Genomic DNA, 14,414 nt, shown 5'->3' with positions numbered 1-14,414 from the left:
CCCCGGAGGGGACCGGCAGTCAACTGCAACGGAACGGCCACCACCTTCCTGCAGCTCAACCAGGAACACCTGACCCAGCCCGGGATGAAGCTGTTCCCGAACTACACCCCACCGATTCCACCCCACAACGACTCGTCCCCCGCCGCCAACCATCACTACCACCAGATCACCTACCAGCAGCACACCCAAACCCTGGCCCCGCTCCGCCTAAACCAGGACCACTTTAGCAACAAAACCAACACCCTCGGCGGCGCAGCCGCCCCCAACGGCCGTCCCAAGTACCAAACCCATCACCATCACCACATCCAAAGCCACCACCCGGCGGCAGAGTTCCAGCATCCCGACTCGGACCCGGACCAGCACCCGGAAGAGGAGGAGGAGGAGGTGCTCGGGGACGACCACGAGGAGGACAGCGGCAGTGGTGCGAGCGTTCCGACGGTGTCCCCGACGCCACCCGAGCTCCCCATTCGGAACGGGTTGACCTCCGAGGCGGCGGCTTACGCTGTAAATACACTTAATCACATCAACAACAATACGCTGGGGGGAACCGGGGTGACCGGGACTGTTGGGACTGTGGGTGCTGGCCGGAAGACGATGCGGCACTACCATTGATGTGATGGCGCGACAGTGAGTAGTGATTAAGGAAGTTTGTTAGTTTTTGTACAGAAATAAAGCCTATTCAACGTGATTGTGATTAAATTTTGAGCATTTTTTCGTGTAGGCAAAGTGGAGTTTGAGGCGTCTTTCCCCGAAGAATCGAACAAGACGACGAACGCCCGTTCAAATATTGTTTCAAGCAATTTAAATCAATTAGCTTCCGCGGAACATAAAGAGAGACGGCGAAGTTGTTTGAGTTTCCAATTTGTCCTGGCGATGTTGGCGTGAGCCAAGGGCTGTTATTCCCCGTTTCCGGGAAGTGTTTTGATATATTGATTAATGCGATGGAATTAGCGCGCACAGGAGGCCGAACCGGAAGGTCGCGAAGGGGAAGGTGGGATTAGCCCTTCCGGTTTGCTTTGACATCGGCTGTGTTGATTTATGTCGAAGGGTGGAAGATGAGGATTGTTGAGGATGACAGCTTAGTATGCCTTTAACTTGTTAAAGTTGTGTCCTTATTGAGGTTGAATGCTTCAATGAACCTTTTAAACTTGAATTTAATTCATGTTGTTTTTGAATATTTGAACACAATGTACCAAGTTCGATAAATTTACAAAAAATCTAAAATTCATTTCAATCTACCGTTATTTGTGTATTTTGCTTGACGAAATTTACATCTCGTTGCTGTCGTGTTACTCCTATTACGTGCATTTTGGGCCAAATTTAGTTAAAAACGCCATTTTGTGTAGCTCACATTGCCTCACCTTTGACTTCCACAGATCTCCAAAATTCGATTTCAATAAAAACCGAAAAAACTCCATGCATTTTTTGACGCTTTCCATATGACAGAAGTTTCGATCTTGTCGTGGTATCTTGACACACCCTGAACATTGATGTAAGTGCGACAAAGGGCAAAAGGATTCAGGTCCGAACGCGTTTGACACAAGTACGAGCTCGATCGTAAACATTTGTAATTATAGCTCGGGACATTGGGGACCTAATTCAAGCAAACTTTGGGACACTGCTTATTCAAGGTCAAACATTAAAACGCGTTTTTTTTTCGGAACGTCAAAAAGTGACGTACGAAAAGTTAGCATGACAGCGGCCATTTGTAGTTAGTCTACACGTAAAAAAATTACTTCTCAATTCATGAAATTTATAACCACGAACGAAGAGTTGAAATTTCAAGGTACGTTATTGAAAAACGTACACTAAAACCCCGATGGTTTGACACCAACGTTGTCAAATGAATGGGTTCACTTTTTAGTTTGACACTCACTTTACACAGAGCTCACACTTACTAACAAACGTTTTGTTTGATAGTACGTGTGAGTCCCGTGTAAAAAGTGACACTTTGTCAGTTCGTCACTTTTTAGTTTGACTTTTTTTTATGATTATGTTTAAAAACTTGTGGATAGAGGCAAAGTTCAAAAATGAGACTGAAATGTTGAAATTGAATTTCACAAATTGAAACGAATAAATTCATGCAAAATAAAATCACATTCATCAAAATACGAACTTGCTATCATTTTTTAATTAAATTTTATTTTAACACAAAAGTAACACAAAATACCAAATTGAAAAAAAACACAAATTGCCGTAAAAGTGTAAAACGACTTAAAATTTAGAATAGATTTTCTAAATTCTCCGATTTTTTTGCACAAAATTCATAAATTTGCACAACATTCTCAAAAGAAAACACTTTTTTTTAAATATTTTTTTTGCATACCTGAGAAGTTTTTAATATTTTTATGCCGTTCATTATTTTGTGAAAATTCATCCAAAATTTAAAAAAAAAATCACCGTCCCGTGTTTGACAACCATTTGGCAAATAATGTTACATACAAATTTTGAGAAACATGTGGTAATTTGAAAATAGTAGTTTATGCAACAAGTTGCAAAAAGAGGATTTTTTCAGCACGAGTCGTACATTTATCCAACGAGGTTCACCGAGTTGGATAAATACGAAGAGTGCTGAAAAAATCAAGTTTTGCAACGAGTTCCATACAACATTTTTTGCAATTCCAAAAAACACACACTGAGTGAAATTTTATGTCAAATTTTCATGTATTTTGTCAATAAATCGTTTAAATCAAAAAAATGTTGAAAAGTGTTACTTTTCGAAACAAGTGCTGAAAAGTTCAACTTTTCTGCACCAATTTGAGTGCTGAAAAGTAGAACTTTTCAGCATTTATTTTGAAAAGTGTTGCTTTTCGATTCTGTTATTTTTGGTACAGAAAAGTAAGCTATTTCGTCGTTCAAGAATGACAGGAAAAGTTAGTAGTTTCACGACGGAATTGCAAAAAAAAAAAATACTTTTTATTGGTTTCTCGTTAGAGTTTTAGAAATGTAGAAATTATTTAGAAATTATTTTATCGATTTAAATCTTCATGTTGGAAAAATAATTTTTTCGTTGATTTGATTTTGAGTAAATTAAATAAGTTTTTTAAATCCTGGTGTCGCAATTTCTTTACAAAATTTTACTTTGTTTGGCATTTATTGTGAAAGAATAAAAATAAGAGTGTTCATTACTTGATTCTATTGCTGTGCAAAATAGGAATCGTTTCTGACTGAATATTTAGATTGAAAATATAAACATAAATAAAGAAAGCTTTTTAATTATTTTGTGAAAGTTATTTTTTTGTGAAAAAGTTTAGCCACTAGGTTTTTTTTTTGTTTTGAATTTTTCTAAAAAAGTGTTTAAATAAGAGATTCTGTAAATACTAGAAAAAAATCAAAACATCATGGATTTCATATTTCAATAATGAAAATGTTGTTAAATGAATAAAAAAAAATATTTAAAAAAAAAGCGATAAGTTTGAAAATTAAAAAAAAATCATTACGTTTTGATGAAAAAAACAAATTCTTTTGTGGTATTAAACAATGATATTTATCAAAAAAACATTGTTCAACTGGTTAAATTGTGAAATGCATTTTAAATTGTATTCTCTCATTTTGCAAATTTCGATGTTTAAAAACCCCTGATTTTCCAAGAAGGGAGTGCCATAAACTTTGAAAATCATTTGAAACTGCCTAGTTAATCCTGTACTGCCCAATTTTTTTTTTCGAAGATATTTATTTTTCCTGTGTTTAGGAGGTAATTTTGAGCAATTTTTGTTCTACGGAAAACTTTACTTCTCTTGTTTTATGTTTTTCTTGTTTTATTTTTAGTATTTTAATTTGCATTTAGCTTCTTTAGTTTATGTTTGTTTTTAGGAGTATTTGGCCTATTCTACCACCTAATATAAAAACATTTTGCCTATCTAATTTTTAGAATGGCACCATCATCATTTAAATGTCAAAACAATGCGTAGAGGGACAGTACAAAAATTACTGCATACTTATTTTTACTAAAAATATAGGAAATATTAGGAAAAAAAACACAGCCAAAGTTGACCCCTAAAAAAATAACATTTTTAAAAACATTGGCAAAGTCACATAAAGCAAGTTAAACTTCCAACCCTGAAATTTTCCAAAATTTGAAGAGTTCTTCTTTCCAATGTTTTTTAAAGATCAAAAATCGGTTGGAAAATTGATGTTTGGCGATTTTTTAGATCGAAGCCCGTCTAAAGGTGGGGTTAGGTTGTAGAAGGTTAAGTGAAAATAAATGACAGTGATCTCAAAAAGGTAATATTTTCATTACCTTTTTGAGATCACTGTCATTTATTTTCACTTAACCTTCTACAACCTAACCCCACCTTTAGACGGGCTTCGATCTAAAAAATCGCCAAACATCATTTGTCTTATAATTTATTTTGATTTTCAATTGATTTTGATTTTCACTTGATTCAAACAATTAATAACTTTATTTTTATTTTTATTGTATATTATTAATTACACACATGCTAGAAACAAAGTAAGTTCAATGCTAAAACTACAAAAACTTTTCGCAGGCAAGGTATTTAGAGAGTTTTTCGTATATTTTGTAACTACAATGTGGAACCAATTATTTTCCTGTGATTATCAATTGACGAATCATCATCCAAATGAGTGATGAAAAGTTAAAATTGTCAGCACTTACTTTTCTATACAGTTAGGAAATTTGACATATACTTTAATGGCAAATATTATTCTAGCGGAAAATCAAAAAAGTCGCTGAAAAAAATCAAATGCAAAGTTGTTTTTGAAATTGCAGAAATTTGTTTATTCAATTGGTTGCGAAGCTAGACTTTTTACTCGTCATATTTTCCAAACAAGTAAACCTTGCTGGATAAAAAAATTGTCCGATCTGTGCTGAAAAATATTTTATCTTTTTTGCAAATTGTTGTATAAACATTGTTATTTGGCAAAATATGAATAAAAATCATGTTTTTCAAGTGAAAAGAGAAATGAGACTAAATTCAAAAGCTTACAAACCAATAAACAACTATCAGCCGGGAAAGACGCCCGAATTCTACCACCAAACTACACCGCGTAATGTGTGCAAACTTTTAAAAAGCAATATCTTCTCGACAAATCTTGATATGAAAAAACACGTGTAAAAACAAGCAAAAATCGACCGTAGCAGTCAAACCGTACTAAAAATCGTGAGCGAGCATTTGAATCCTTTGCATGTGAAACTGTGCTACTTTTTTGAAGTAAGAGAAAAAAACGTGTAAAAAGACTCTAGTTGTTGAAATATGTGTAAATAGTTAGAAACGAAAAACAAGTAAATTAAGAAATCGGAAGTAAAAAATGTGTAAATAAAAAGATCGTAAGGCTAGAGATAAAAAAAACAGCAACATCAATAAGATAGCAATCCATAAGTAGAGCAGAGAAGTTTAATCAGATCAAATGAAAGAAGAAGAAAAAATCTTGTAAACGGATCCTATATCATAGAAATAATGAATCAAAATCACACACAGAAGAAAAAACACTACATAGAGCTAGAACTATAAAAACCAAGATGAAAACTGTAGCTTGAGAGCAAATCCAATCTGAGAATTAAAAAAACACACAAGAATTGAAGTGAAACTCTTTATCAAATGTTCGCACTTTTCTGTGAAGATATACAATTTACAAAACATACACACCTTCACACACTGAATGCAGCAGCAAACCGTACTATAGCAAAGTAGTTAAACAATGTACTAAAAATCCTAATGCTAAGCAAACAAAAATAAACACAACACACAAGAAAACATCAAATGAGCGAAACTGAAGTGAGACAGGAATTGTCACGCCGTGCTTGTAAATATTATAAATATATCGAAAAAATGCGAAGAAACACACACTCGGACGATTACTGAAGGAAAAAACAAAAAGGTGGAAATAAACGAATATTTTTGACTAAAATAAAAACAAAATGTGTTGAGTTGTTACTTTAAATTGAAAGAAATTTAGAGTAGATTTTTTTCAGGTTGAGAAAATAGGTAAGTATTCAGAGCTACACTTTAGACAAAATTAAAGGCAGTACTTCAAATCGCATCCCATTAAGAAAGTGAAACCACTAATTTCACGTTTCGCACGTTTCGTCAATAAACAAGATCCATTTCATCTGTTAAACGAGCCAATCTCTCCCAGCCCCAAACAGCCTTCCCGGCAAAACGCACAAATAAACGCCATTCCCATTAACCTAATTACCTTCTCCTGTCTCTCCGCGCTCAAAAGTGAACTGAACCGTCTCGCGCCCTGGCGTAAATTTCCAGACATTTGCCAACCTCATCAACAAAGTCGTTGTGTCGTCATTCCCGCTTGAAAACTGTGTCACTTTCCGTGGTCCATCAGCGCAAATTAGGCCAATCGTGCCCGAGCTATGAAGCGTCCAGAAAAAAATCCGTGAAATTAGTACATTGAAGGAGGGCCAATTTTGAATAGAATCCGGAGGGCCACGGCGGCGACTTCTTGATGGAAGGATGATGGTAGCTCATCGGAACGAGACCACTCAATCGATCATCAATTATCTTGGCCGGCCAGCCAGCAGCAACCGCCTGGGCTAAGTGAGATTGAGCCAAGTTTGCAGCAACTTGGGTTGGGTGCGAGCCTGGGCACGAGGTCAGATGTGGGGTTCTTTTCTTCCGGCTGGGAGATAACCTTTGGTTGTTCATTGTGTTTTTTAAATTTATTTACGAATTGAAATTAAAAAAATCAAATCCCAAAAATTGAGCAAAAGTATGAAAATAATTTGATCCAATTTCGTATTCCAAATTTCTCATCAGATTTTATTAAGAATTTCATGTTTACAAATAAATAACAATCATTTATTTTATCAACTTTTTTTAATGTAAAGGTTTTTAACATGTTTTTATTGAGTTTGTTTTTTGCATTTTTTTCAAAATTTAACAGTTTTCTTTTATAAAAATAGAGCAGTTTATTTTTTGTAAGATTAACATGAATATTTCTTGCAAAATCAAAGAAGATTTGCTTAATCATTGTTTTGAATGATGAAGTATGATTTTACGATATTTTTTTGTTTACTTAAGTTCTTGAATTAAATTTTTTTGCCTTCCTCACGTTAGTGAGGACAGGCTATAAAATCACTCGAAAAATGAACTTCTCAATTAGACCTCCTAGACCCACCTTCATGTATACCTATCGACTCAGAATCAAATTCTGAGCAAATGTTTGTGTGTGTGGTGGGATGTTGATCAAAAAATTGTCACTCGATTATCTCGACATTGGCTGAACCGATTTTGTTCGTTTTAGCGTCATTCGATCCGTCTTGGGGTCCCATAAGTCGCTATTAAAAATTATGCAGTTTAGTTAAGTACTTCAAAAGTTATGCTAAAAAACGATTTTAACAAAAGTTCGGAAGATTGTAAAAAGGGTGGTTTTTGTAAGAAAACCCATTATGCTATACATTTTCAGGAAGGTATTTAAAAGACCTTTCCAACGCGTCCAAGACATTGATAATCTGACAAATCTATCAAAAGTTATAAGCACTTAAGTGTTATTTATATGCTTTTTGGAGGCCGGATCTCAGATATGTTGATAAAAACGTTGTCCGGATCTCTCATGCGACCTATCATTGGATAGGTATTCAAAAGACCTTTCCAACGCGTCTAAAACATTGAAGATCCGACAACCCTATCAAAAGTTATAAGCACTTAAGTGTTATTTACGCACTTACTGCATTTTGGATAGCACCCTTTTAAAATTGAAGGGTAGAGCGCCCGCCAAAAAGTCATTTTTGTTACAATCTAACGAGTAAAAATTATCGGAATTTAACATACATTTTAAAACTATTAAAAAAAATTTATGAAAATTCTAAAAAAATAAAAAAAATAAGTTTTTTCGAAAAAAAAAATAATCAAAATTTCAGTTTTCACAATATGAGTTTCAAATGGTCGAATTTTTTCAAACAATTTGAAAATATTAAAAAAAATACTAGTTCGTATTTTCGACAAAAATACTTTTTTTTTAACAATGTAGTTGAATGATTGGGATTCTTCGTATATTTCAAAAGTGGTAAGACACATTTATTAAAATACTAAATTTTTTCACAAAATTACACATTTTCGAGAAAAATACTCAAAGTTTTAGTTTTGAATTATACTGACTGAAATGTTCAGTATTTTTTTCATAAATACGTAATTTTGTGAAAAATAGGGGTATTTTCAAAAAAAAATTAATAGCATTCGAAATGTATGTAAAATTCCTATCATTTGATAACTATAGTGTAAATTATAGAAATATTGGTATTTTTTTTGAAAATACGCAGTTTTATTAAAATTTTATGTATTTAAAAAAATGTGTTATCATTTTGGAAATTAAAAAAAACCAGAATGTCACATTTAATTTTTTTTTCAAATATATGTAGCTTTATGATAGTTTTCAGTATTTCAAATGTGTTATTATTTTCGAAATGTATGTAAAAATCACGATCATTTAAGACCATAAATTTTGAATATTTTTTTTAAATCGTGGTTTTGTGAAATTTTTGTTTTTATTTTTATGGAAATCTATTACAAGGGTTTCCAGAATGGTTTATTACTTGCCAGTCTGCCAATTAATTACTCAAATTACTGGTACAAAATGATTAATTACACAAATTACTTAATTACTTTTCACTACGATAAAAAAAAAAACATTTAATTTATATTTAAGTCTTGATTTCAACGGTTCTAAACTAATTTATAAATATAAATATCATTCGACAGCTCTTTGAATAATTATTCTGTTTACTTTGTTTTTTCACGTATAATTTTTATTGAAAATAGATATAGGCGATCAAACGTCAAAAATGTCCCCAACTAGAGGGCGCTGAAACTTTGAGTGATGTTTACACGATATCCTACAGCGAGTTAATTGGCTTGAAATTTTGAATTTTTATTTTATTATAAAATTGACATTCGTAACGTCATGATTCGAATTCCCGGACGCTTCGAAACTTGGACACTTCATCTTGTTTTATCAATTATTTGGATATAAGTTCGCATTATGTATGTCAAAACTGAGTTATTTGATGAATTCCAACATCAACTTTTATTTAAAGTTTGTTTGAACGCTGTAGTTAGTGCCAAAAAATTAAATACAATAAAATTATAAGTTTATCTAGAGTTTTTTTAATAGGTCTTATAAACATATGAAACACAATAGCTTATAGAACCTTAAAAAAACTCTGGATATGAACAATAATAATTGTTTTATGTCCAATTTAACCTGTTCATTATCTGATTCGAAATTTCCTTAATGTTCACGTCTCAACCAACCGAACCCTTATCAATCAATTGCAAATGAAGATTATTTAAGTTGACTTACGTTTTTTGAAGTCATGTTTGTCATAAAAGCAAAAATAAAAATATTGTACTGTTTAACTTCAATATATAAATTTAAATAATATTATTAGCTTCCAAAGACGAATGCCATTCATATATAGAATTTGTTGTTAAAAAGGCCCCGTGATTATTTAAGCTAAACAAAAACTTTGACAAATATTTGCAGCGGCTCTTCTTGAGAATCGTGAAATTCATCAAAATAACGTTAAGTATTAAAACGTTTTTCAAACATTGGTTTGGCATTACTTTGCATTTTTTTCCAAAGCAAATTTAAAAAATCTGTTACTGAAAATACAGATAATGTGGAACGTAACATTACCATTGGATTAAATTGCATCTGAATATTAGTCGATTTTAATTTCACTGAGTTTGATTTTTACCATTGAAACATTTGTCTCAGAAATATTTGGATATTTTTCGCTTATCTCTTTATAGAGAGATTTTACAGGACTGCCAATTTCTGCAGATGATGAAAAAATATAGAATAAAAACATATTTTTATTTTTATTGATATTTAATTGGCCATCACTTGAAAACTTTGTTTATTTCAATGATAATTAAGTACATTTTGGTTTTAAATATTTGATCCACAAAAACTTCAAATAATTTTGACTGCCAATTAGAAGGAAAAGCATAAAAAATAATAGATTCTTATGTACTTCCCCTGATCGCATAAATGTCCCATATGCATTTTCATCGATTTCGAGTTATTGATGCAGTTTGGTTCAAAATTATGTGCTCTTTCGAAAGAGCCTATAACATCCAGTACTTTGTTCTAGAAATCAGGAGGAAACCCAGTTTTTCTCGAAAACTTAACACGTAGCTTTATGCATGGGACAAACTTTAAATGTGTTTTTTTCTCAGCTTACTGTTTTTGCAAATGGGACATTTATGCGAATATGGGCAGTGTAGTTCTTGCAGAAAAAAAAACATATTTTTATAATAAATTAGTAAAAACTAACTTAATCCACCTATGTGGTTGATGCCTTCCTCACTTTTTACCAACAATGGGTAATATGCGTGGTTTGGACAAATATTTCAGCTATTTTTTTAGATCTAGAAAAATACTGGACTCGTTGGAAAGGTCTTTCAATTACCTAACCAACGATGGGTCGGATGTTGGATCCAGACATCGTTTACATACATTTAAGTGAGATCCGGCTTCAAAAAAGTACATAAATATCACATAAGTGGTCATAACTCGAGACAGGGTTGCCAGATATTCAAAGTTGTGGACTCGTTTGAAAGGTCTTCTAATAACCTAATCAACGATGGGTCAGACGATGGATCCGAACATCGTTTACATACATTTAAGTGAGATCCGGTTTCAAAAAAGTACATAAATATCTCTTAAGTGGTCATAACTCAAGACAGGGTTGCCAGATCTTCAATGTTGTGGACTCGTTGGATAGGTCTTTCAATTACCTAACCAACGATGGGTTGGATGATGGATCCGGACATCGTTTACATACATTTAAGTGAGATCCGGCTTCAAAAAAGTACATAAATATCACTTAAGTGGTCATAACTCGAGACAGTGTTGCCAGATCTTCAATGTTGTGGACTCGTTGGATAGGTCTTTCAATTACCTAACCAACGATGGGTTGGATGATGGATCCGGACATCGTTTACATACATTTAAGTGAGATCCGGCTTCAAAAAAGTACATAAATATCTCTTAAGTGGTCATAACTCAAGACAGGGTTGCCAGATCTTCAATGTTGTGGACTCGTTGGAAAGGTCTTTCAATTAACTAACCAACGATGGGTTGGAAGATGGATCCGGACATCGTTTACATACATTTAAGTGAGATCCGGCTTCAAAAAAGTACATAAATATCACTTAAGTGGTCATAACTCGAGACAGTGTTGCCAGATCTTCAATGTTGTGGACTCGTTGGATAGGTCTTTCAATTACCTAACCAACGATGGGTCGGATGATGGATCCGGACATCGTTTACATACATTTAAGTGAGATCCGGCTTCAAAAAAGTACATAAATATCACATAAGTGGTCTTAACTCGAGACAGGGTTGCCAGATATTCAAAGTTGTGGACTCGTTTGAAAGGTCTTCTAATAACCTAATCAACGATGGGTTGGATGATGGATCCGGACATCGTTTACATACATTTAAGTGAGATCCGGCTTCAAAAAAGTACATAAATATCACTTAAGTGGTCATAACTCGAGACAGTGTTGCCAGATCTTCAATGTTGTGGACTCGTTGGAAAGGTCTTTCAATTACCTAACCAACGATGGGTCGGATGATGGATCCGGACATCGTTTACATACATTTAAGTGAGATCCGGCTTCAAAAAAGTACATAAATATCACATAAGTGGTCTTAACTCGAGACAGGGTTGCCAGATATTCAAAGTTGTGGACTCGTTTGAAAGGTCTTCTAATAACCTAATCAACGATGGGTCAGACGATGGATCCGAACATCGTTTACATACATTTAAGTGAGATCCGGTTTCAAAAAAGTACATAAATATCTCTTAAGTGGTCATAACTCGAGACAGTGTTGCCAGATCTTCAATGTTGTGGACTCGTTGGATAGGTCTTTCAATTACCTAACCAACGATGGGTCGGATGATGGATCCGGACATCGTTTACATACATTTAAGTGAGATCCGGCTTCAAAAAAGTACATAAATATCACATAAGTGGTCTTAACTCGAGACAGGGTTGCCAGATCTTCAATGTTGTGGACTCGTTTGAAAGGTCTTTCAATTTCCTAACCAACGATGGGTTGGGTGATGGATCCGGACATCGTTTACATACATTTAAGTGAGATCCGGCTTCAAAAAAGTACATAAATATCACTTAAGTGGTCATAACTCGAGACAGTGTTGCCAGATCTTCAATGTTGTGGACTCGTTGGATAGGTCTTTCAATTACCTAACCAACGATGGGTCGGATGATGGATCCGGACATCGTTTACATACATTTAAGTGAGATCCGGCTTCAAAAAAGTACATAAATATCACATAAGTGGTCTTAACTCGAGACAGGGTTGCCAGATATTCAAAGTTGTGGACTCGTTTGAAAGGTCTTCTAATAACCTAATCAACGATGGGTCAGACGATAGATCCAAACATCGTTTACATACATTTAAGTGAGATCCGGTTTCAAAAAAGTACATAAATATCTCTTAAGTGGTCATAACTCAAGACAGGGTTGCCAGATCTTCAATGTTGTGGACTCGTTGGATAGGTCTTTCAATTACCTAACCAACGATGGGTTGGATGATGGATCCGGACATCGTTTACATACATTTAAGTGAGATCCGGCTTCAAAAAAGTACATAAATATCTCTTAAGTGGTCATAACTCAAGACAGGGTTGCCAGATCTTCAATGTTGTGGACTCGTTGGAAAGGTCTTTCAATTAACTAACCAACGATGGGTTGGAAGATGGATCCGGACATCGTTTACATACATTTAAGTGAGATCCGGCTTCAAAAAAGTACATAAATATCACTTAAGTGGTCATAACTCGAGACAGGGTTGCCAGATCTTCAATGTTGAGGACTGTTTGGAAAGGTCTTTCAATTTCCTAACCAACGATGGGTTGGATGATGGATCCGGACATCGTTTACATACATTTAAGTGAGATCCGGCTTCAAAAAAGTACATAAATATCACTTAAGTGGTCATAACTCGAGACAGGGTTGCCAGATCTTCAATGTTGTGGACTCTTTGGAAAGGTCTTTCAATTACCTAACCAACGATGGGTTGGAAGATGGATCCGGACATCGTTTACATACATTTAAGTGAGATCCGGCTTCAAAAAAGTACATAAATGTCACTTAAGTGGTCATAACTCGAGACAGGGTTGCCAGATCTTCAATGTTGTGGACTCTTTGGAAAGGTCTTTCAATTACCTAACCAACGATGGGTTGAAAGATGGATCCGGACATCGTTTACATACATTTAAGTGAGATCCGGCTTCAAAAAAGTACATAAATATCACTTAAGTGGTCATAACTCGAGACAGGGTTGCCAGATCTTCAATGTTGTGGACTCGTTGGATAGGTCTTTCAATTACCTAACCAACGATGGGTCGGATGATGGATCCGGACATCGTTTACATGCATTAAAATGAGATCCGGATATATGTGAAAACACATTTTTATACATAACTTTTGAACTAGTTATCGAAACTTCAAACAATTCAATAGCGATGTATGGGACCCTAAACCAAGTCGATTGCATTTGGTTTGATCAAAATCGGTTCAGCCAGTGCTGAGAAAACTCAGTGAGAATTTTAGTCACATACATACATACACACACATACACACACACATACACACACACATACACACACACATACACACACACATACACACACACAGACATTTGTTCAGTTTTCGATTCTGAGTCGATATGTATACATGAAGGTGGGTCTTTGAGCTTTTAATAAAAAGTTCATTTTTAGAGCAGGATTATAGCCTTACCTCAGTGAGGAAGGCAAAATGAATAGATTTCGGATTCACAAAACATTTTTCACTGGGTAATATATCATGCCTTTCGTTGTTAATCAGTTCGATAAACAACCTGATAAATATAATTTTTAGGAGAGTTTTAATAGAGAACTATGGTGATAAAGCCTTCTACATACAGAATCAGTTTTTGTAATCTTTGTGTTTCACTCTTATTTGAAATTAATAAGATTCTGTTATAATAGATTATATATAAAAAGTAAATAGTTTCGTTAAAAAAGTACAATTTAAAAAAATCAATTACTGTAATTACTCAAAAATTACTTTAATGACCAATTAATTACTTTGAATTACCCTGATTACCATGAATTACTAAGTTATTAAAGAATTACCTAATTACCAGCTAAAAATTAAAGTAATTATTACTTACTTGCCAGTCTGAGGCCTTGCTGGAAACCCTTGATCTATTAAAAAATCCCAATCATTTGATGCCCATATTGTAAAAAAACCGAAATATTTTTTTCGAATATACGTAGTTTGAGTATTCATTACATGTACTGAACCGTTCTTCAGTGAACGTGAGTAAACCAGTGTAATTTAAAAATTAATAAATAAAATATCTATTAAAATGCAAAATTGTTGTTAGAAATCATTAAAAATGTTTATTTTTCGAAAATT

General features: G+C 34.0%; 1 protein-coding gene across 1 annotated transcript in view; it reads left to right on the top strand.

The window, feature by feature from the left end:
• Window positions 1–3,941, top strand: part of LOC120414044 (insulin-like growth factor-binding protein complex acid labile subunit) — a 448,549-nt gene extending 444,608 nt beyond the window's left edge. Inside the window, exon 5 of the mRNA XM_039575064.2 lies at window positions 55–3,941. Coding sequence (XP_039430998.1) covers window positions 55–612 — 558 coding nt within the window. The 3' untranslated portion in view covers window positions 613–3,941. The remainder of the gene's footprint in view (window positions 1–54) is intronic.
• The last annotated feature ends 10,473 nt before the right edge of the window (window positions 3,942–14,414 follow it).

Source organism: Culex pipiens, chromosome 2, assembly GCF_016801865.2.
Source record: "Culex pipiens pallens isolate TS chromosome 2, TS_CPP_V2, whole genome shotgun sequence".
NCBI lineage: Eukaryota > Metazoa > Arthropoda > Insecta > Diptera > Culicidae > Culex > Culex pipiens.
This window is presented reverse-complemented; position numbering and strand designations above follow the sequence as displayed.